This window comes from Odontesthes bonariensis, chromosome 24 (assembly GCF_027942865.1).
Source record: "Odontesthes bonariensis isolate fOdoBon6 chromosome 24, fOdoBon6.hap1, whole genome shotgun sequence".
NCBI classification, from domain to species: domain Eukaryota; kingdom Metazoa; phylum Chordata; class Actinopteri; order Atheriniformes; family Atherinopsidae; genus Odontesthes; species Odontesthes bonariensis.
The window spans coordinates 14,929,560-14,954,569 of NC_134529.1; the positions used below are offsets into that span (position 1 = coordinate 14,929,560).

The 25,010-nt window shown below is 40.8% G+C and overlaps 1 protein-coding gene across 6 annotated transcripts; it reads right to left on the reverse strand.

Moving 5' to 3' along the window:
- Positions 1–912: 912 nt before the first annotated feature.
- Positions 913–23,576, reverse strand: ylpm1 (YLP motif containing 1). 6 transcript variants are annotated; one of them, XM_075459299.1, is made up of 23 exons: positions 22,812–23,576; positions 20,518–20,736; positions 19,123–19,161; positions 18,593–18,781; positions 17,969–18,483; positions 15,041–17,794; positions 14,703–14,826; positions 14,389–14,500; positions 14,213–14,299; positions 13,954–14,131; positions 13,826–13,849; positions 13,539–13,720; positions 13,236–13,390; positions 13,097–13,159; positions 12,802–12,921; positions 12,494–12,670; positions 12,324–12,407; positions 12,120–12,203; positions 11,960–12,034; positions 3,331–3,382; positions 2,297–2,424; positions 1,913–2,096; positions 913–1,208 (listed from the first exon to the last, which is right to left on the reverse strand). In XM_075459299.1, the coding sequence occupies exons 1-22, from the start codon at positions 23,280–23,282 to the stop codon at positions 1,950–1,952; spliced, it is 5,979 nt and encodes a 1,992-aa protein (XP_075315414.1). In that variant the 5' UTR covers positions 23,283–23,576; the 3' UTR covers positions 913–1,208; positions 1,913–1,949. The 6 variants fall into 6 exon arrangements, with proteins under 6 accessions (XP_075315414.1, XP_075315413.1, XP_075315410.1 ...); XM_075459298.1 differs by having other exon boundaries at positions 20,518–20,742; XM_075459295.1 differs by having other exon boundaries at positions 20,518–20,742; positions 22,713–23,576.
- Positions 23,577–25,010: the final 1,434 nt, after the last annotated feature.

Here is a 25,010-nt window from a genome sequence, read left to right on the forward strand (position 1 = left end):
AGAAAAAATAAAAAAAAAGTCAGATGCAAGAGGACAATGGAAGGTGCAGTTTAACGCAGGATGTGCTCCATATGTTACCCACCAGTGAGTGAAAACTCTAATCTGTACACATTTTAGAAAAAAAACGCCTTAAACAGGCAGAGAGGATCCTCTGTAAAGAACATTTTTTTAAGTTGCAGGTTACCCAAAGGTATATTTACTGATTTACTGCCGGTAGTTCTCAGCTATTTTAAATGCTGAATTTCGTTCGAACAAAGCTTTAAAAAAAAACAACCAAAAAATAAAATAAAAAGTAGACAAAAGCCTGAATTATTTTCTCACTGAATTTGTTAATTTTTTTTTCTTTTTTTCTTCTTCAAAAATTGTGAGTAAAAATGTTACTGAAAATAAGACAAAATAGTCTCGTCGCGAAGGAACCCGACTTCAATCGGTAAACGGCCACGAAAGGTTCTTTTCAGCTTTAAAAAAATCACTTTACTAAACGCCCATGGGTTGAAACCATGAGATGAGGCAACAAAAAAATTGCTATTCATGTGATTTAAACCGTCACTTAAAGTGGGCGACAACTTTGTTGCTGCAATTATTTTGCTGTTAATGGTTAGGGTTAGATGAACCTAAAAAAAAAGAAAAAGGAAAAAGGGACTTGGAATCCAATGAAGCATAACAAGTTCACACAGACAATACCTTTCATCTGAGAAACTGTCAGGAATTTTTAGCCATATATATATGGATATATATATGTATGTAAATATGTACAGTGGTAAAAGATCGATTTATTCTTTATCAGCCGTACACAATCAGAAACATAATTACAGGAGGTTTGGACTGATCCACTCGGTCATTTGTAACATTCATTTACTAAGCTGGGCCTCTTTGTCACGAAACTCAACTGACAACTCCATTAACATGAAAATTTTGTGAAACTTTTATTGTCTCTTTCAACTAAGTGTTGACCAAGAAACAGTGCTACACGTATACAGTACATGAAACGTCGGAAAGAGTATAAAACAGAGGCAAAAAATAAAAAAACTAAACATGACTGAATGCGTGACGACTCGCAACAGATTAGAAACTACAAATTTGATGATGAATATCCAGAGGGGGCAAAAAAAGCACGTCTCGTACGGTCACCGGCGAAGAGTTGGAAAGCTATTCGTTGCGACCGTCTCACCACCCCATAAGCTGAATGAAGTTCACATTCTGGACCCCTGCCGAGACAAAAAAAAGACGTCATTTTGTGTCACATTTGCTTGCTGTATCACCACAGTCAAGTTAGTCTTGTTTACGCAATAATTCGAGACAGTATGAATAATTCGCAATAATTCGTTAGCTACATTTACACAATCTGGTAATCATCTTTTAATACGGAATGTTGTTAAAACCGTACCACAGAAATCTCAACAGGTGCTCTAAATGGTGAAAATAAGTCCTTGTGAGGGGGGGGATTATTTCATTTAATATGAATGAGCCTATCCGTGAATTTCTAACAGAGGGCATGTAGTGAAATTGATCTCAAACTGACTTTAAAGGATTAGTTCTGATCTTTGAGGGCTTTGAGAGGCACTTCTCCTGTTACTTACAGCTGATGGCCAACCAAACATATTGTAGCAATATTTCACAGAAAGGCCAAAAAGAAAACAAAAAAAAAAGGTGGCACAAAAATAAAAAACCTAACTGGTCACAGCAGCACGAGACCATTCATATTCTTTATGTTTTGCAAGGCAGTTTTCGTCTCTGCTCTCAGAAACACACCTAACATGGACAAGGACCTTACAGAACCATGCTTCAAAGAAACTCTTCAAACACTAACCTTCACTTATATTTTTCACATCTACCTCACAACTCTTCGAACTATTCAAGTAAAATCTACAACCATTTTTGATGATGCACTATGAAACAGAAGCATGCGTACCTTTCCGTAAACCGAAATGAGGGATACGATTCTCTTCTTAGAAATACTTGGTACGGTTAAGAGCTCTTTGTGCCAGCTGGCCGCTCTCGTCCGTTATCCGTTCCCAGTCCGTTTGACCCACCACAAAACCAATAGCACGCTTTCGATCTGCATCCTTTTGCTCTTCAAGATCCGCCCATCGTACCTTAACAGAAAGGAGAACAATCGGGGAGGTGGCATTATGAGCGGGAAACGGATCAATACACAGCATTTCAGATAATTAATTTGACACAATCTATTCACAAAATCCTCCAAGGAACTAGATTTACGTTTCAATCTTTTATTCGCCTGTCAGAGCCACTTTCAGACGAGCAAAGGTTTTGGGAGAGCAGCGCTTAAATTTACCCTTTTCTTTCCCGGTTCGGACATGCGTGTGGCATAGTCGTCTGGCAGCTGAAGGTAGTCCTCCAGGCCTGACATGCGATCACCTTCACGTTTCCTCTTCCCACCGCTTCTCAGACCGTCCAACTTGTCTGTATAAAAGCAAGATTTCCATTCAGGTCACTCATCCCCGCCATTAAAACTTTAACGAGCATCCCGGCATTCATTCACCCTGTCTTAGCAGCGCTCTTATACCGAATATTCAGCACATTTGATTTTCTCATGCCATTCTCTCATATTTAGAAACGTTGTATACATTTGAAGTCTCTTTCAAAAAGTCATTAACACATAAGGCCTGGGCTGCTGTCAGACAATTTACAGAGAAACAGAAGGAAAAGTTCTGACAACAGAAATCCCAGCCCCAGTCACTGACAGGACCATTTTCCCCACACATCTTTTATCCTTAGTTATGATTAGGGCTGGGCAATATATCATGCTTCCTCTGTGTAACTGTAACTAAAGCGCTTGCACAGTGAGCCCATTCAGCCAACAGCAGGCTTGAGTATTGTAAAATCTCTAAAGACAACGATACCAAAAGGGAAATGGTGTATTGGAAAGACTGGTAGCAGCGCAAGAATCCTGTTGCAGCACCAGAAGCAAAAGCTTTCAGTGGATTGCAAACAAAGTACATATCTTTAGCTGTCTCAGTCTGAGGCGTTTCCCTGTACGCTGGTGGAGGCAAGATTTCCGACACATTTTCAATTTCTTATTGGGGAAGACTTGGGTAGGCCAAGTTTGTTAGTACACAGAAAAAAATAGGACCACAATAATGATCCGCCAAGCCGCGCATATTTCTCACAAATAGCACCGACACGAACAAACAAAAGGACGATATTTAATTTTCTAACCACATTGCCCAGCCCTAGATATTAAGACACAAATGTATCAAACCAAATTTGTAAGATGGAAACACACTACACTGATAGCAAAAGCCTCTATACTACAGAGGTAACAGTTTTGGGTCATTAAATAAACAAGCAACAAAGAAAAATACCTACCAAGTTTGGCCTCAGATGTGTCCATCTCCCATTTGCTTTTCGGAATATAACCCTATATTAGAGAAAACACTGCAATGGTTAAATGTCTGGGTGATACGGGGATAAGGGGAGGGAGGAGAAAGCAGGGGAAGGGGGCTGACTGGAAAGAGAGGAAACTGGTTTATCACAGGTTAAAGACAAACAACATCAGGCAAAACTGGCATTAAACGGCATCATCAAGGCATACAAAATCCTGGTAACACTGGCATGCAGACATTTAAATATAGTGTTACTGTAAGCTGTGGAAAAACTGATGTTTTAAGCACAAGACTCGGTTAAATGCATAAGAATCTGATGAATGAACATCACCAGTGCTCTGCTTTGATGCTCAGAGCTTAGAACTGCGCAGAGTTTTGTTAATGATTTAAATTATTGCAAAAAGTAAGATGTGATTATTCACTGTCAAAGTGTTGAATTACTGTTGGTGCGCGGCGCCACAATGTGGCATTATTGACAATTCCTTAGCTGCAGTTATTTGGGACGGCAACGAAGGCAAACTATTGATGATTAAATATCTAATTAATCAATTGAAAGTTTCGGGGTTGTTTGGCCTGGCACATAAAGAGTACCTTATTATCCTTAAACTGCTAAGTTGATGTTCACTAAGGAGAAGGAGTAACAGAATTAATTTTAGATGAAATGTTTAAATATCTGAATGATGGCAGATTTTTACTGAGATACTGAGTCAATAGGATTCAACTTCCAACTTTGGGCCATCGAATCCAAACCATCAGGAAATGAATTTTATGCGAGGCAGCAACCTGACATATCAGGTTAATGTACGTGTTGATTAAGGTTTGCTCTGAAAGTCAGCACCTTTCTAACACTGAAAGATGTCAGTGAACCTCGGGTTAAGTTTGATTTAGGTGTGTTAGATCAATGCAGAGATTACAATGTGACCTACCCAAGACCTTTTAGACCCGCTAGACTTGTGACTGAACGTCTGCATTGACCTGCTGTTAGATGGCTAAATGCTAGTTGTTTACAAATCAAAACTTCGTTAGAAGCCCTGATCAATCACATCTCTCTAAAAAAGAACAACAACAAAAAAATGAACATATTCTTTGCCATGATACAACACGTTCATGTGAAAGTTAAACCAATGCAGGACCAGGTAATGTGTCCATTGAATAGAGCCACCACCTTCACCCAGATGCAAACAAAAAGGTTAAGAGGAAACAGATAACAGCTTTATCTTCTCTGCCTTTTTTTTTTTTTTTTTTTTTTTAAAAAGTAACTGCAGAGACACATTGGGTGTGGTTGTGTTTTCTTCCACTGGAGCGTCTCGCAACCAGTCAAGACAAGTTTGCGATTCCACCAGACACCCCATTCAGTTTTTCGAAACGTCTTAGGCCGACATTACCGACTTCACCAGGAACGTGATGTGTACGTTGCACATGTCACCACCGACTGCACTAAGATGGCCATAAATCCAGAATTTTGTGTAATCCGTGATTCAAGAAGCGGCTGAAGACGTGCAAGTTGCCCAGCTGCAACTTGAGCACCAGTCATATAATCAGCTGTTTTAATGTCTATGACATGTTGCCTTAACACTGAAAGGTGTATCGTTGCTGATATGAGGTCCAACAAAGGTTCATACTTTGAATTTAGTTGAGAACCCCTTCCCTGACCCTTGACCTGCACGTGAAAAACAGGCACCAAGCCACAAAAAAAACCAAAAACACAAATGTCTTGTGGCAAAGGACAGATGAGCCTGAGAAGAAGCTAAATACATGAGCGGTATAAACAATCCAATATTTAAATGAATGACTTCCACTTCACACAAACTTCCAATCGTCCATCAGATCATTACGTCACCATAACAGCAGATGGTCAGAGGACTTGTGAAATATGTCTCGTGTTTAATATCATATAAAATACATTTGTATTCATTGAGTTTATGTAGGTGTTTATTCGTGACATTTTGTTTGTCCAATTTCCCCTCTTCAACTTTAGACTAAATTTACAGGCTTGAACACCAACAAAGGCGTTTTTGGGTTGGCTTCCTCTTTGTTAAAACCGTGCTATAAATACAGCACACGTGTCATCTGTCTCCATAATGACCATGAGGATGTGGGCTGACCGTTACATGTTGAGCTTACAGCAGAAGCTGCTCAGATTAAATCTAATTTTAGACCTTTTCTGTTTCAGCATTTCAAATATAAACCAAAGCTGGAAGGTTCTCCGTGGAGTTACGCAGCTTTCTTTCTGCGGCAGCAATGCCCCATGATACACAACAGGGTGACTACAGGAACAGTTCTCCCCCTCTTAACATTTGCTTATACTGTATTGACAGAGGAACTCACAGGGCAATCATTGTTTAATGGCTTTGACGGCGACATTGATTTTGAATGATCACAAAAAAAAACTGAAGTTTTGAGAGTGAATTTGACTCCGTTAAACCGAAGGACATCATTTTGGTCAACGCATGTATTTATTTATCATGTTTCTTAACAACAGGCTTGTTTTTCCAGAGTTTAACCAATCAGTGACGAGCTCCGTCTAGAAATTTCTCATTAGAGTCCCAGAGAGTTGACTTTGTTCGAAAACAGCCATGAAGCAAGCCCTGCACGAGCCCCACCCGTGATGGAAAACCTACTTGTTCCACAAAGAAACTGGCTTGCTTGCAGACATTAATGGAAACAATGCAGGAACTCCACAACTAGCCTTTCATGAACAGGGCTACATGCTTGGGCTTACCCGTTGTAAATGATGAGCCCCCATAACTGCTATGAAAGACCTCAGAGGGGGGGGGGCAGTATCTGCGATTTTTAGAAACCTGTACATAAACATAATTAGCATTTCCAACCCTCTGGATTAATCCCATTCTTAATCATTTCTCTTCACTGTTAAAGGTTTGATGTCTACCCGTCACACTCCACCACCTCCCCCCACCTTCAGGGTATGAATACAGCAGCTGGAAATGACAATCCGCTTTTAAAAATCCCTCTCTGGAATTTATGTCTCCAGTTTGATTCAATGTACCGCAGATAAACTGTGGAACACTGAATCAAACTAATTTAATTTCTTTCAGCTTGCGGAAGCGTTTATTTGGTCAATGTATGTAAATCAATGTATTTAAAATGTTCAAGTTTATTCAGACTTTGTTTGAAACACTGGCAACAAAAAAAAAAAAAAGGACTTGAAAACATAAAAAATAATCTGAACAAAGTAAGACTTCAGCCATCTTTGCAGTTGCTCATAAACAAACACTATTTATTATTTTATTATACACTATTTATTTATTCAGTTGTTGTAAGGCAAGTCTTGTGTTGAAGTGTGTGTGTGTGTGTTTGTGTGTGTGTGTGTGGACAAAGACCACACGCACGTTTTTCAAAGCTCAGCAATGCTGGTGTTGAACATTTAGTGATAAAGTCAAATACAAACGTTGTTCTCAGTGAGCTGGTGTGTCAGCTTGGGTTTAAAAACAATCGAAGTGAAAAGTTGCAACACAAACAAACTAAATGCTCCTCATCACAGGATCCTGAACACTGAGCGGCTGGACTGGTAGTAAGCTTCCTGTAGAAGATGAATGCCGCTCCTTCATAATTTACACTCATTAAAGCAGAACGTCTGCTACAATACTGACACTATTATTTCTGGAACCACGTGGTATCCAACAGACGTAGTAGTCGTCACATCATCAAGAGTTTTTCAATGAATTTTGATGGATTCAGCAGTTTTAGACCTGCAGTTCACTCAGAGTCTAGGTCAACGTTAAATTCAGTTTACAAAGACGTCTAAAATTAGGAGTAAAAAGCACATACGCTGTGTAGAACTGCAGGTCATAGATGTCGATTTGCCACAAAGATAAGTATTTTTCATTTTTCTTTAAAATTTCCATTCACTCATCTTGGCGAACAAAGTTGCTTTCTGCTCGTCTTCAGCAAGACTCACACATTCGCTACCTTTTCTTCTTTAATCTGATAACTAAAGGCTTATGATCCTGTGACAAGTGCGTCACACACCCAAGATCAATGACTCAATAATGAAGATACTGCAGTGAGCAATGTTTCAATAAATAGCAAATAAAGCAGTTACCTAACATGTAAAGTCAAGTAAGAGAGAGGATTTGGTTTTATAAATACAGCTGGTGCGAGAACAGAAGATTTCAGCTGGCACAGCGAGCTTATGAGAGGAGAATGATCTGGAGCACAATGTTTCACTTCAAATATTAACAGACATACAGAGGTATGAGACGCAGCCATGTTCTGAACAAGACTCATGAAAAGGATAGAACGCTAAGGCGTATACATGCACTGCCTGGACCAAAAAAAACCCCCCCAAAAACCCCACTTTTTTATTTTGTTGGAGCACCTTTAGATTTGATTTTGTCATCATTTCACACACACGGTAACAATCTGAGCCCAACGAACCCTGGCACTGTCCTCTTGGAATACGCCCGTGCCATCAGGGCAGAAGTAAAGTCTCTTGATGGAAAACCTTTTCATTTAGTATGTTCAGGTAGTCAAGGTTGCTGAAACCGACCGGACCTGACCAACTAAAGCAAGCCCAGATCATAACTCGGCCCGATGGGTGCGGCCCTTCTTACCCCGATGCTCCCATCACTCTGGAAATAGGGAACATCTGGATCACCAGAGCACAAGACCTTTTTCCAATGAGTCCAATCTTTATGCTCTCGAGCCAACTGAAAACTTATTTTATTTTTTCTATTCATGTCAGCGATATTATTGAGACAACACAGCTGTTTAGTCCCGATACCTGGAGTTATCTCTGCACTGTGACTGTGGACATGCTCCTACTTTATTTTTATGATTTAATCCAAGTTCAATTCTGAGCACATATCCTCCTCGAAGATGACGGTTCACTACCTCCTTAGTTTGTCATGTTTGCTTCTAATCTAAGTTGTGTATCTTTTTTGGCCAGGCAGTGTGTATCAAAAAGAAAGGGAAAAAAAAATACCCACACATTTTCAAAAGTAGTTTGGCTTTGTTGGAGTTCTCCTGGTGGGAACAATCCCATTGAAAAAGCTATCGTACAGCAAACATATTCTGAAAGCTTTAAATCTAGTATAAAGGCAGTAAAGCTTTAAAGCTCCAATCAAACAGTGGGTTCACAGTAGCACGGCTTCACACAATTAAGTGGAGATTGGTGAGATTCACACCCGCTTATCAATCACAGCGTGACTAGTTACACAGGTTTTATTTCTTTAGTAGTTTTTTTTTACCCTTTCGTTTCACCTACATAGAAATTCCTTATAACTGAAAGCATGTTTCTTCCCATCGAAGGCAAAGGCGAATACATTTGGGGGGAAAAAATGTCACAAACTTGGTTCTTTTGAAATCTGATAACCACAAATATAAAAATGAATTAATATAAATGAATGAACAAATGATTACCATAAATTTAACCTAAAGTGAGGGCGATCAATGGGCCGGTATAATAGGCAGGTCTTCATTGCCATTTTCTCTGTTTGATGAGTATAGTTTGTCACATTTAAGCGCTCTATTCCCCCCGTATAAAGAGTTTCCATTTCCAAGTCGAGGTTAAAAACAACGTTTCCGCGTTAATGTTCCAAATGAAAAGCCCTGCAGCATTATGGAGGACAGAAACCTTTCACTTCTCTACGAGGTGTTTCCTGTAAAATGATAGCAGGCAGATCACATGCAACAGCAGCTGGTGATGAATTAAACAAATTCTGACTCAAAACTGACTCAAAGAGTCCAAAAAGTAGGATTCCACTTTTCCTTCAATTCAAGCAGTTGAAATGTACGATAGTGTTGAACAGCCTGTGCAACGGGAGGTTCTCCACATGTGTTGTTTGTTTAGTTGAATAGTGTCTTCTTATTGAAAGTGATTGGGACAACTGAAAAGATTTTTCACACTGAGAAATAAAAAAAAAAAAAAATATATATATATATATATATATATAAAAAAAAATTAAAAAAAAAGACTTTTACGTAACAGTTTCAGTTACCTCTCATCTTTCCCGATTTGCCGTACATTTTTTAAGTTGATCGTGCTCTTTTAGTCAAGCTTTACTCTTTTTATTCAATTTGTTTTACTTTTGATATAAATTTGTCTTAGAATGAAAGTAAATCCTCTCTTAAGATTCAGGGTCTGATGTCACCCAGGTTTATGTAACTTATGTAGAAACGCGTTTCCTGATTCTGGCAACCATTTCGATTTTTAAAAAACTTCTATTATTTAGATTAATTTGAAAATAAAATTGAAGTTTTTCAGGAGCACCTGAGCAAATCTTCCCAACAAAACAGTGTATAAACTGTTGCAGCTTTAACTGCGCCGTCACTGCTAATACTCAAGGATTCTGATAATTTCACTCTTGATCCTTTCCATGAATTTCACTCATCTTTACTGATTGTAGCACAATAGAGCTAACCTGGTCGATGAAGCAAACATTGAGCACAAATGGCTGATGTTAAACTACTTGATATAGGCCATACGCTAGCTTTTCTAGCGTGTCATCCCGTTCCAGTATTCTGGGTAATAAAATCTGTTTATATATTCTAGAAGTATATCACCCCATCTCGCTTACATAAAGTTTCCACACGCAGAATACCTGCAGTTTTTCTGCATTTGGACTCTGAATTTCGAACTAACTTCCCCTCCACGGCATGATACAATCGGGTGTGTAAAGCGTTACCGACCCTGTCACGTGCTAGTTCTGACCAATCAGCGATTGCGAGTACTAATTTATGACGCAAGTGAGTCGGTTTGATTGTAAACAAAGATGGCGGCGCCCAGCAAGCGGCGGCGTGGATCGCCTGATAAAGATGAAAATCCTGCTTGCTGCATGCACACATTAGATCATTGTATCGAGAATACCTGTGTAATAACTAGAGCTAGATGGGACACCTTCAGAAAAATCGCCAAAGACTGGATATCGCTGAAAGGGAGAGAGTGCAATGCCGTGTTGTCGATCGCACACACATTGGATAGGGAGTACAATGAACTGGAAACGCTGCCCCACTACCATCCTTCCTGTTACAAACGATTTACAGATAAACGACAAATGTTCTACGCCAGGCAAAGACAGCATCAAAAGCAACAATCAGCTGGTGAGTACATTATTATTGTTGCGATCTCGGTGTGGCTAGCCTTCACAGCTGAACACAGATCTCTATATATTCTAGCCTAGCCCTACTTACTTTACCATTTTTGTTTTATTTTTTACTACTAGCATGACTAGGCCTAGTAGGCCTACTAGTAACTAGGCCTGCATCATCATCATGCTACCAGATTACATTCATTGCATGTGTATCTGTCTATATAGGCCTTAAAGGCGGTAGGCAATCCATGTACATGATGTATGTGTTGTGCCACATGCCATGGCTAGTCTGATTTTATTTTTGAATAATTGTAAAAATCTTATTTAGCTTGCCACACTAAGAAAGTCCTTCTGATCATTATAAATGACCATTCACAAATAAAGTGAAAAAGAGTAACCGTCATGCCATATCATCAAATAAGACTACACTACAGTGAATGCTGTTGTTTTGATAATAATATTGCCATTGAATTCGTAATGAAAATTATTTAGGCCTAACATTTGAGAATGGTGGCTGAAGTCATGCCTTCATTATTCCATCTTCAATTAAATCTTTACCGTGTATTACTATTTCATTTCCAGATAGTGCTGGTCCTTCTCCAACACATTTTTATTTTGATAACTATAGAATATACATGTATGTAATGTATTTTGGCAATTTGTTATTATTCTGTTCATATAATCTAAACCTGATATGTTATAATATGAAAAATTAGGTCCTGTTGTGCACTTGTTTCAATAGCACTGTGTTGGAAACTATGCTGCTGTTGAAATAAGATTTCTTCACAACAATATGCTCATATCCTCCTAATATTTCATATTCTGAACATATGTGGGAATGTCCGTATGGATCTGAAAGTTGAAGTGTTTAGCTTCTATTGCTTTTTGAGATAATTGCAGTTATAGATGCTATTGGAGGCCAAAAATCCAAAAATTTCATGCATTTTCCAAATAAGTTTAATTCACGACCACTGCTCCAATCCGGCCAATATTTCAGGGACTGAATATTTGTGGAACCCCTCACAGATCTGCCAAGTCTGAAATGTGTGGTTTTATTACTTTTTGAGATAATTGCAGTTAAAGATGCTACTGGAGGCCAAAAATCCGAAAATTTCATGCATTTTCCAAATAAGTTTAATTCAGAACCACTGCTCCAATCCGGCCAATATTTCAGGGACTGAATATTTGTGGAACCCCTCACAGATCTGCCAAGTCTGAAATGTGTGGTTTTATTACTTTTTGAGATAATCGGAGTCAAAGTTGCTATTAGAGGCTAAAATGTCTATTTTTTCATGAATTACCCAACTTCGAAAGACGATTACTCACTAACTGCAGGATGCCCGCTTGTGGAACTTTTTTTCAAAGAAGCTGAACTATTTTACTTCATAAAAACCAAAACAAAAAGTATTACCCGTAATGCTGGAACGGAAGTCACTTTCTAGCCACTTTCTGAGAGCTAGCCTATGGCCTAATAACCTTTGTGGAATAGATGAGAAAAACAAAGGAGTGAAAATGAGCCTGGCAGCTACATTGCTACAAAGGGAAATTTTCATGTCCTACCAGATCACCCTCTTCTTCTTCTTCTCTCTTGGGTTCCTTGGTCTCGTCCTCGGGGTTGAAGTCTTCCATTTCAACCTAAAAACTCAAGCATACAGTGCGTTTAGCTCAAGTTACTGATACACTGCAAGATTCGAGACAACTCAAATCTCGAAAGCCTCACCTCCTCTATAGCAGCATCCTGAAGCAGGGACCGGACATCCAAGCGCACCATGTGACGTGGCGAAGACTCCCAGTGGTTGGACATCTGTGTGCAGAATACTCCAGTGATAAGCATACACGCCTTGTATTTGAGTTTGAGTGAACAGTATCACAAGAGACGATCACAAACAATCATCTGCATTATCAGTTATCTGATTATTTAAACCTTCAATATATCCTTAAGCGTGCGCCCGTGGACATTCCTCTTAGAACAAGTCTGAGTGTCTGCCGTGATTTCAGCCACATACACCTTGAAACGACAGGGGGAAAAAGAACCTCTTTAACATAGGGCAAAGGGCAGTTTTTTTTTCTGACTCAATCATGAACACAACTCACCTCGAAACCTTTAGTTTTGGCTGCACTCCAGAACTGATCAAAATGTTTAACCCTGTCGTTAATAGTGTCTAAAATAATGAAGGGGAAAAAGCCGTCATCTAGAGTTTTCTTAAATGTTTTAAGCATGCTGCTCCTGTAGGTATCCTCCATCTCTAGCTCATACTCGTACTCAAGAACCTGTAAGACAATTGATGAGCACACGACTTCATATGTTAGCCGGTGAGCACCGTTTTTTTATTTTTATTTTTCAAAACGTTTACCGCAACGCATATACGATCACGCGTTGATCACATCTCCGTCTGACTGACCTTGGTTTTAACCCTCCTCCCGGTGTCGGGGTCTTTCACCACTTTTTCAACTTCTGTCATGAAATAATCGTCCAAAACAAGAACTCTTGGAGGTGCACCGCCACATTCCACTTCCTTGTCCTAAGTATTGCAAAAGGTGGAGGGGAAATAAAAAAAAGTTTATATTTTTTGAATGCGCTTCATGAAGAATTAATGCCTTTGTTAAAGGGAACGGTGTTCATGCCCTAATTTTTCTAAAAGTTGTCTTAGATCAAAGTGACGCGATAGCACGATTTCCTGCTGTGATTTCACTCACCCGGATGAGTTTTGCAACATGGCTTTTTCCACTTCCTGGGAGGCCTCTCATTATGATGACAATCTGTTGAAATACAGAACTTAAGTGAGTTGTCAGTATCAAACACCAACATGAAATAATCTGCGGCAGAAATTAGTACCCTCTCAGGCCGGGATGATCTGCCAGGTGGCTTCAGGATATCGTCAATGTTCTTGATTTCAGGCTTCTTCTCAACTTTTGGTGGTGGTGGCGGTGGAGGTGGGAGGGGAGCTGCAGTGGGAGGGCCTCTGTCGTCTGGATAACCTCTTCTGTCCGCTGCACAAAATGGTACAAAAATTTCTCTAAATTCCAAATTTGTGGGACGGATTTACGTGGCTGGACATCCTTTATAGTCGACAGTCATTTTTCAATGACGGATGAAGAAGATGAATGTGTGTATCAACAGATTATGTGTTCCACATACTGTAGGGTGAGCTGTAACGCTCATGTCCAATGCGGTCAAGTCCGGGGCGCTCATATGGAGGCCTGTCATAGCCGGGCCTTCCGTAATGTTCATCTGGATCACGACTGCCACTGCGCTCCCTGTCTCGAATATCCCTGTCTCTGTCTCTGTAACCTGAGCGCAGAGCTGAAGCCAGAGGAGACCTGCACACAGGATGAGATTACATTTAATTTTCCTCAAAAAAATGTCTTACTTCCAACCAGCACACTTAAGATTATCACAATGTCTGGCACAAAGTGATAAAGTACCTTTCTTCAACGAAGGCATGTGCGCTTGAATCAAAAACAAACAGAAAAAATATCACATATGTAAAGAAGCCGAATACTTCTCTGTAGATAGGAAAAAAAGGACATTAGACCCAACAAAAATGTATTACCTGTCATCTCTATCACGCGAAAGATAGCGCTCCCTCTCAAATCTCTCTCTTTCGTATTCAGGAGGCTTTTCTCTGTACAATTCCCTCTCTCTGCTGTACTCCCGGCGGTCCATATAGGGGTCTGATCGTCTTTCATAATATGCCTCTCTGCTGTAAGGATCTCGGAGACCAAGCAGTTCTAGGGGAATCAAGTTTATTGATTAACTATGTTTCGAGATAAATCACCATAAAAAGATATTCTTTACAGAATGAAATCAACCTTTTTCATAGCCCCTGTCTGGCACTGGATCAGGTCTCAGCACTATTCTCTCCCCATAAGAGATGCGTTCAACAGTGGCTCCAGGCTCTGAAACATTAAGTGTCAATCAACACCCACTAAACAACATTGTCTTTTCTAAAAGTGATAAATAGGCTGTTTATATTTTCCACTCATACCATGCCCATGTCCGTAATCAACAGTCTTAGGCATCACTGAAGGTATGGGTGCAGCATGGTGGGAGGGCTGGTAATCTACACCCACACCTGTCTGCGCTGCCACAGTCATACCCTGGGGGTGAGAGATTTAATCATTCCAACATCTTATAGCGAAATGTAAAGAAGCAAAACTGTGAAACTCAAAATCTCGCAAAAACTGAATTTTTAAACGTGTCAGGCAATGAACAGTTGCTTATCGTTTCAACTGTCGTGTCATTCTTGCAACAGTGCCCTTACGCCAATAAGGCTAATTTAAATGTTGGTATTATCATTACCTTCAGAACATTTCTGACATCTGGTGGGATCTCCAAACCAAGAAGGCCTGCAGGTAGCTCTGACAGACTTTCACCGGGTGCAGGCGCTGGCTCAGTACTAGGAGTCTTTGCCACTTGCAGTTCCCTGTGGATCAAAATTAAGGCAAGTTAAATCCAGGAGAAAGTTCATAAAAAGTAACATACAAGTAAAATGGCAGAACTACAACCATAATAAAGCAAACAGGACAGATGAATGTGCAAAACCTTCATACTCTAAACCAATCTGAAGATGAAAATCAAATAATACAGTACTATTCTTTAATGACATGTATCAATCAAAATGGAAGACCACAATTTACCTTATTTGTTTAAGCTCTTGAGCAGCTTTCAAGATTATCTCATGCTGACGTTGGGAGAGGGCCAGTATATTTGCTCCACTTGTTCCTTGGCCTGCTGGTTCAGGTGGGCTTTCTGGGAGGTCTGTGACACGTGCGGCAGGTGGTCGAGATGAAGGTATATCCATAGGAGATTCGTCTCTATGATCGTCATAGTGGGATCTACGATCTGGATAGTCAGGATATCCTCTCTCTGCTGGTGGATGAAGCCTTGAGGGCCTATCCCAGTCTGAAGGGGATAGATGTGGTGGCTCCTCCTGTCTGAATGGCGGCTCATCTCCGTATTCACGAATTCTGAGTTCTCCTCTTCCCCTGCCATGTTCATCATATGGATAGGGGCGACCTCTCTCAGTTTCCTCTTGCCAACGTCCATCTCTGGAGTGCTCTGGTGGTGGCATGTGGGGAGGATAGTCCCTCTCGGGAGGAGCACGCTCTCTATTCCACTCGGACTCGTAGTACTTAGCATCTTGTCTAAAGTCATCCGGAGGATATTCCTGTGCTGAACGGCAGTGATAATCATCTTCCCCATGATCATAATCTACAGTGTACCCCTCATTACACCCCTGTTTATATTCCTCATGTGTTGGACCTGGCCGCCACATGCCCCTTGCCATTCCTCGACCCATAGGTCTCCTCCTCATTCCTCCCCTATCTATTACCTCGTGTGGTGGAATTGGGGGGCCTCTGCCATGTGGTGGATGCCAATCTAATTCTTGCTCTCTTTCTTCAGTATATGGTGGCTCCTCATTAGGATCTATCATTTCGTGAGGTGGTGGTGGCGGTATAAATCGCCTGCCTCTACCTGCATCTGGATGCATTGGGTGGCTGTAAGGGTCATGCCCATGGTACATTGGGTGCATTGATGGATCCATATTGGTATCATCAGAGTCCATTTCATGGCCCAATGGCTCATGATCCATTGGTCCATGTGTTGGGTGAGGTGGGCGTCCTCGACCTGGAGGCATGAAACCAGGGTGACCACGTGGGGGGCGGCCCCGGCCAGGTGGAAATGGGGGTCTCATACCTCTCATTGGAGGTCTCCATTCTCCCCAATAACAGTCCCCTTCCTCTGAGTAATCAGTGTCTTTCCAGTGCCTGTCCATTGGTTCTCCCCTCCCCATGGGCGGTCCCCCTCTACCCATAGGGGGGCCTCCTCTCCCCATGGGTGGGCCTCCTCTCCCCATAGGTGGGCCTCCTCTCCCCATAGGTGGGCCTCCTCTTCCCATTGGTGGTCCCCCTCTCCCCATTAGTGGTCCCCCTCTCCCCATTGGTGGTCCCCCTCTCCCCATTGGTGGTCCTCCTCTTCCCATGGGAGGTCCTCCTCTCCCCATAGGGAGACCTCTTCCCATTGGGGGGCCTCCTCTACCTAGAGGTGGACCTCCTCTACCTAGACGTGGACCTCCTCTTCCCATCGGGGGCCCTCCTCTCATCATAGAGGGTCCACCTCTCCCCATGTGGGGTCCTACTGGCTCATCATAATACTCTTCCTCTTGGAAGTAATGTTCCTCTGGCATCCATGTTTCTTCAGGAGGCATCTCTGACTCATCACCACCAAACTCCTCATATGAAGGATCTTGCCAGTGGTAGTCCTCTTGCTGTTCTGGCTCTTCAGGAGGCACGTAGTCATATGGCATTTCTCCCAACTCGTCCCCAGTTGATACAGTGTTTGGTCCCCTAAACTCCCCAGATCCCATTTGACCACGTCCGTGTCCACACAATGGGGGCTGGCCTCGCCCCCTGCCAGGGGGAGGCTTTGGAGGTTCTGGCCTTGGCTGCATTTGACCAGAACCTTGTGGCTGTGCTTGGATTCCAGTGGGCTTTTCAATCTGTGGTGATTTGCTATTAGTCAACGGTCCATCTGGTGGGAGGGAAGTTTGTGCTGGAGGTTTTGACACCACAGCAGAAGCAGCAGATACAGGAGGCTTAGTATTAACTGGTTTAGGTTTCTCACTATTTTTAGGTGCATTATTGCCATCTGTTTCTTTAGATTCTGTATTAGTTGGTAATGTCTGAGGAATGGGGTCATTTTGAACAAAAAAGCCCTCACTTCCAAGCAGACTGTCATCTGTCATGTCTTCATTCTTGGTCTTTTCTGGTTTTGGTTTGTTTATTTCTTTATCAGACTGTGACTGATCAGCTGTTTTTTCTGGAGTCTTGGAATCTAAAGCAGCAGATTTCTGAGTGGCTGGCTCTGGCGTAGGTTGGGGACCTTGCTGTTGTTTTTGTTGAGGCACTGGTGGAGATTCAATTCGAGTTGAAGGACCGGGGGGCCGTGGGGACTCAAACCTAGGCTGCTGACCAAATCGAGTTTGTTCAAATTTTGGGGGTCCATCAAAACGCTGCCTTGGCTGGTCAAATCGAGGGGGACCATCAAAGCGTGATCGTGGCTGATCAAACCTAGGTGGACCATCAAAGCGTTGCCTCGGTTGGTCAAATCGAGGGGGACCATCAAAACGCTGTTGTGGTTGGTTGAACCTTGGAGGACCATCAAAACGCTGTTGTGGTTGGTTGAACCTTGGAGGACCATCAAAACGCTGCTGTGGTTGGTCAAATCTTGGGGGGGCATCAAAGCGCTGGTGAGGTTTGTCGAACCTTGGTGGACCATCAAAGCGCTGCTGTGGTTGGTCAAACCTTGGGGGACCATCAAATCGCTGCTGTGGTTGGTCTAACTTTGGAGGACCATCAAAACCTGGTGGTGGCTGGTCAAATCTGCTTGCCCTGGGACCAGTCAGAAAACAAAACATCTCAATTAAAAGCTTGGAAACAAAAAATATTTACCTGAATTTAAATGCTAAAAAAAAACAAATTTTACACAACATTTTGCTTTTAAAATGCTGGTCCTATTTAAATAATCAGTAACAATCATAAAAGTACAAAACAATCATAACTGACCGTGGCGGTCTAACACTGTTGAAGCCTGGTGGCGGCCCAGTGTGGGGACCTGGGGGCATGACTCCTACACCAGTGGAAACACCTCCTTGCACAGGGGGTGCAGCAGGGGATTCTGAATGTGTTCCAAATACAGGGGTCTGTTGACCTGGAGGATTAGGACCAACAGAAAGTGGAGGCGGTGGGACACTTGTGTTTACTGTCTGCTGTTGCATTTGGATCTCTTGCCCGGGGTACTGTCCAAACTGTCCAATCATTGCATTATTATACTGGCTCGAGGCAAATGGCACCATGGCAGTAAGAGTGGCCACCCTTTCTTGAAGGTGAGCATTGGTGGCATTCATTTGTTCCTGCCACTGTTTCCATTGGTGCTCATAGTCTTGCAGTTGGTCTTTGTGGGGATAGGTCTGGAACTGCTCATACCATAAAGCAAAGGAGCGATCCCAGTCTTTGAATAAAGGGGTAAACTGCTGCTGTTGCATTTCATAGTGCCTGAGCTGCATTTCAGGAGACGTTGACTGCAAAAAAAAAGGAAATCAAGGGAATGATGCATTAATTATATGTATTCCACACAATTTATTAAGGCAAAAATCGGTGAACAAACTTGGCAGTCTGGAATTTACACACCTGTAGGTTTGCAGGTTGCTGAATGAGCTTTTGGTATTGTTCCAGGATCTGTTGAAGTTTTTCGTGTTGTTGCATGAGAGCCTGGTATTGTAAACCTGCTCTCTGCTGTTGCACCTGCTGCCACTGTGCTGCTGCAGCTTGTAATTGTTGGAGACGGGCAGCTTCCTCTGGGTCTTTTGGGATTTCAGGCTTTAAATTAAAACAATGAAAGATTGAGGCAAAGCGTTATCTTTTTAAATCACATGCTTGACAAATTTACAGTAGACAAACTAAGCAGTTGGTAATGCAAGAAAAGAAACATTTTAAAATGGAATCAAGGCACTACTGAGAGTCTATGAAACAATGACTTAATAACTAAATTTTTTAAACAACAAACATAAAGGGCAATTAATATGAAAGTCAAATAAATCAAAACCACAACTACATGGGGAATAACAAATGGATGTGCTTGGTCCCATGAGCTATGACATAGCAACCAGTAAAATATGTATGGACATTGTGATAATGAAAGAATGGGCAGTCTGACTTACTGTGTCTGTAAATGTGGGTGAATTTCCTATGTTTTCACCCTGTAAATTTATGCAAGGAACATAAACAATGTTTAGACCTCAGGACAATGTAAATTCCCAGAAAACTGGACTTGGCATGTTCATAAAGGCTGGTGAGGAAATGTCATTCCTAGATATGCTAAACAGAGTAAATGGCAAACATAAATACATCTTTATTTGTAGTATTGTTTCTTGAATTAGTGCCCATAGTATAGCCAAAACACACCAAATTAAATTCACAGGGTTTTTGAATTCTTGAATTTTTTTAAAAATTGAACTTTTATTTGATTAAAACACTGTTTATTAAAACATTCTGTGCTGTTTTTGTATTGTTTTAAATAAACATAAGCTATTTTTTTGTACAAAAAATGTACACATTCAAGCAGTACAACCTTCTCTTCTTTCGACTTGGACAGAAATCCCCCTTCCTTGTAAAGGATCTTTAAAACACTGCTACGAACGATCAACACTTTGGCTTAAGAATGAAGTGAGTTCAGCTTGTAGCAGTTAATGTGCCTTAAACTGCTAACCTATTATAGAAATAAATGATAACTAACCACAGGACTCTGATGAGTTCTGGTAATACTTCTAGATCATTTTAAGCACAGAAGTGTTTTTTTTCAGCCTATACTAACTTCAAGTGATATCGCTTCCTTGAACAGATGTTGCATAGAAACAAAATGTTTTATACAATCTTTGTCCACATGAGGGCTGAGCAATGTGGACCAAAATTCATTACCGGCATTTCTAGGCTGAAAGGCAATATGTGACACATAGCAGTAGTTTATACAAATCAGGCTTAATGTTCAGTTTTAGCTTAACGCCATGTGCATAATATCAAAAACACTTTAAATTCAAATATTTCAGACGCTGTTGTAATCAAATTAAAACCCCTCTGGTATCACTGCCCTTTATAGTTTGAAAATATCCAGCTGCATAAAATCTACATATATATATATATATATACATATATATATATATATATTTTTAAAACATGTACATGAGAAGATAAAAAAATATTTGGTAATGGATCACCCGAGACAAACATCTAATGGTTGTTATTCTTTTGAAAAACAGAGCAGCAAAGTTTGGCAGCAATGAGGGGAAGGTCTAAGCAAATGCAGCACAGGCTGTAGCCGACATACACGGAGGGAAAGGTGGGGTCAGGCTACACTGTGCATGGGGAGCAGGAAAAATACACACAGGCGCAGCTTTATAGGGGACGTGGATGGTGTTAGGTTACATTAGTTAGATAATGACCGATTTCATACCTCATTTGAAAAAATACAGGTACCAATTAAAAAGTGGGTATACTGCCCAGCCCCTCCACATATACAAGACAAGATGTTTTCAAGATGACATTTGAGGAGTGCTTACCCTCACTTCCACAGGTGGAGGCGGCGGAGGTTGTTCGTCTTTAGGAGGGGGTGGAGGCGGTTTGTTTTTCGGGGGTTCTGACGGAGGAGGAGGAGGAAGAGTCTGACTTGTGGGGGGTTGGGGTGGCACAGAGGTATCACCCTCCCTCTGATTCTGTTTGGCCTTCTCTTGCATTAATTTCTGTAGGTTCTGAAGATGCTGCTTGTACCAAAGCTGCTGCTGCTCCTGGCAGAAACAATCACAACAACATCCCATAAGAAAACACGTGTGTGTGGAATTTGGTTTGTTTTTGTATTACCTTTGCATTCTCTACGCAACAACACAGGACAACTTTTATCAGATTTCATTTACCATCTTTATGTTAATTTAGCATTTAAGGACATCTCTGCAAATAAATTCAATATTATGCTTACATTAGTGATGGGTGACGTGGCGGAGTGATAAAAACTCAACAAATAACCAAAACATAAAAAACAACAACATATTGTGTCTTAAAAGCTGACATTTGGACCCAATTTGGATTTTATTAACTTACAGAAAAGCACAAACTAAATAAGACGCACACACTATGCAAGAGCTGCCTTACAAAAAAAAGGCATATTGGTAACAAAACTAATACAAAAAACAAAAATAAGTCCCATCCTAATATCTTATTGGACCACCTTTAGCCTTGTGTAGGAAACAAGAAACCTGGGTTTAACCAACATGGCAGGAGCTTTACTAATGAAAGAACTTTGTTCTGATTTAAAAGTCAATGTATTTTAAAGAGAAGAGCTTGTCAAAACCGGGGCCATAAGTAAGGGATGCTGAAAAGGAGCGATGATGGATGCTCGGTCACCTGAGGCACAGAGGACTGAAAGCTACGCTGCATTCCAACAAACAAGAAGAAGAAGAAGAAGAAGAAGAAGAAGAAGAAGCCGATTTCTGGTAACATTAGAAGAAGAAAAAAAACACCCACCACTGCAGTGCTTTACACTAGGGGCGGACAATCATTTTCAAATAGTCATTAAATATTAGGAAATTGAACAATTTGTATGACTTTTGTCTCAATATGGGACTGCCTTGCCACAAGGTGTGGGTAATGTATGGAGCCGTTTGCCAACTGCAACAAAACAACAACCGAAGAACACTTCACCCCTGCCAGACTCGAGGAAAAACACTTGTGGCACTTCTTCTGATTTTTTTCAAGAGGACACTTTTATTTGAAACAGCCCAAATAGACAGAGAGCGAGCACAACAGATCAGCCTTTCCCTCCCTCACATGAAGTACGCTGCACCTGCTACAGCAACAGTTTGGAAACAGTCACATATTTGAACTGCCCGTGTCAATAATAAGTGTTCCGTAACCTGATAAAAGTTTGAGATTACTACAAATCCACTTTCTTTTTTCGTGCCCACCTCAGAAGAACAAGATTCATATCAAGATGCAACAAAGATTCGGTATCACTGTTTCATTAACAACGGAACGTCAAGCAACACAATCGACGTCCCAAATCGGAAACGTTTTTTTTCTTTCTCTCGTTTTCTTGTATTCAAAACAATCCAAGAAAAACTCTCAAGACACGAGCAGTGAAACTTCTTAAACATTCACCATTTCTTTGTCTAAACAAAGATGGCGTGATGAGGGGTGCTTTTGCACAAGTGCGGTCTAAATCACCACTTGACCTTTCAGGAGAAACTTTGACATAAGCAATACTATTCTCAGAAAAACTGAGATTTTTGTTCACAAATCCAAAAAAAAACATCACCAAACCTACTCTGAGGATAACAACAAAAAAAAGAATGAAATATCTTGCATATTCTGTTTTTTTTTCTCACAGCCTCAATAGAAAATGTTTGTGTGCGATATGCAATATTTCTGCTGCCAGTGATCATTATAGTAGTTCTAATACGTATATATATATTCTATATATATATATATATATATATATATATATATATATATACACATATATATTTATTCCAGTTGTACTGGTTAGAATCATATCAATAAATATGAAGGCCGTGCTATTTGTTATAATCAGAACTCCACCATTTAATCATGTTGACATGATGCATGTGCAAACTACAATTATGCATGTATGTGCTTTTATTTATTTTTTATGGGTGGGTTCAAAGTAAAAACAAAGGATGCAAACATATGGTTTAAAATGATGCACCAAATCATATCAAATCATGCAGATATAAAACAGTACCTGCAAATGTAATGATTTACTGTCTTCTGTCGCAGATAAGTCCTTGTTATTGGCCTCTCTGGCTTTGGGAGCACCACTAATGTCTGGTGGATTTGGTACCTGGGACTCTGAAGGAGGAGGACCCGCCTGAGGCTCGGTGGGGTGCGGCTGAGGTGGAGGAGGCTGTTGGAGACCCTGTTTTGGGGCTGGAGGGATTCTAGCCGTCTGAGCCGGTGTCTCTTCTGGATTATAGTGCGACTGAGCACCGTCACCATCGTCTGCATGTCCTGGTCCTCCTGAGTGCCATGATGACCCCGCGTACCCACCCGAATGTCCACCACCGTACGCAGGAGCATTGTTGCCGTGATGTAGCACAGACTGAAGCTGTTTCTTGTGCAGCATCTGCAGCTGCTGCATCTGCTGGAGGTGCTGCTCCTGAAGACTGGAGAACATCGAGCCGGTGGGCGAGGCCTCGAAGCCTCCAAACCCCGACCCCGGGCTAGTGTGGTTGCCAATCGGGGGCTTCCGAGGCCCTGGACCTCCATAGTTTTGCGATGGAGGTGCACCGTAATTCCCCCAAGAGGGATACATAGTTCAAAACAAAGCCGCACACGGCCGGTGTGCTATCATGCAGCTGGGCTCAGAGTGGCTAACAAAGCTAATGTCGACCAGTGTTTCACATAAAAACCGATAGCTACATTGTCATTTAATTAACCAACCGGCGGCGCGTGAAATCAAATAAAAGATACTGAAGTTAATCCCTAATCAGTAACAGGATTAAAAAAATACACGTCCAGACTTGAAAAATATGTTACATAAACGTTTAAACACTACATGGCGATGTAAGGCCGACAATGCGAAGCAGAACACGCCACTGAAGACGGAATTACGTCACACGTAGGGTGACCACATCCGGAAGCGCAAAGTTCAAAAGTTACAGAACATAATTTTGCTTTAAAATGACTTATTACTTTTCTTACTTTTCTTAACTGAGAATAATGAGCTCACATATTTCATTCGCATATTGTTTCCTTTTTATGTCTTTATTTAGATTAACGTTTTGATGGAAGCACAAGAATTTATTTTCATTTGTTGTTTTTCACACGGAGAGCTGTGTTTTACCATCCTTTTGGAAAGATAGTATTCTGTAAAGCATGAAAAGAGAGAAATATCTACTATGACACTCTACTATGACACAGAGGCTTGAGACATGGATGCATACCCCAAGATAGACAAAACTGCAACACATTAAACATTAATACAAATTTCACAGAGTTTGAAATTTGTATTAATATTATTATTATTATTATTATTATTATTATCATCATAGCTTCATTATGATATAACAATAATAATGATAATAATAACAACAACAAGAAAGATAATGATAATAATTATTATCATTATTCTTTTCGAGGCTATTTGTGATCGGCTTCCCACAGTAATTACAGTTACACGTTGCATTTTATACGTCTACCACTAGAGGGAGACATACACAAGTGCATTTCTACTCCGCAAGTAAGATTTGACGGTAGTTTAAATGAAAACCTCCTAAAATAACAGCCATTATAACAATAACAATAACAATACTATTATAATGGTAAGTATGATAATAATACTTGTAATTAGATAATAACAATAATATATTAGAATGTTTAACGTTACCTGTGTTAACAATGATAATGTTTTGTGTTTATGTATTGAAATACATACTGTGAAAATACATTTCAGATCACATACTAGTATGAAAAAGACTTTACAATCGACTTAGAACATGTGCGTCTGTATAACTAAAAGTAAGCTTTAGACTTGAAGTCTAACTATGTGAGTTCAGGATGTCTGTGGAGATTTTGTGTTCATTAGAGGGAACGATAAGACGGAGAGTGGTGGGAGGTAAATGACCACTGACTTTATGTTGCCCTTGAGGCCTGATACACATAAGAGTATTTTTCTTAAGATCACCAGTAAATCTGTGTTAATTTTGACCAGAACCACTTAAAAGGAATCGTTAAAGCGGATTAATCAAGCTGGTCCTGTTTAATGTCTCCCGTTAATTAGTTTGTCAGCACTGTTTTAATATCGCTTAATGACTTCATATTTCACTGATGACATTCAAGGGGTGTTAAAAGAGGGGAAATGGCCCATTCAGGATTCAGTTCGCGAGCTTAAGACGCCCTCGATGAATAAGACAAGGTCATGGAGGCCTAGCCTTTAGGGAGAGATAGATTATCAGGGGAAGGGGGTTGGAGAAATCCCATAGAGGAAGCTCTCTCCCCTTTAAAACAGCATGACGGGCACAATGTGATACAGTTCTGTCTT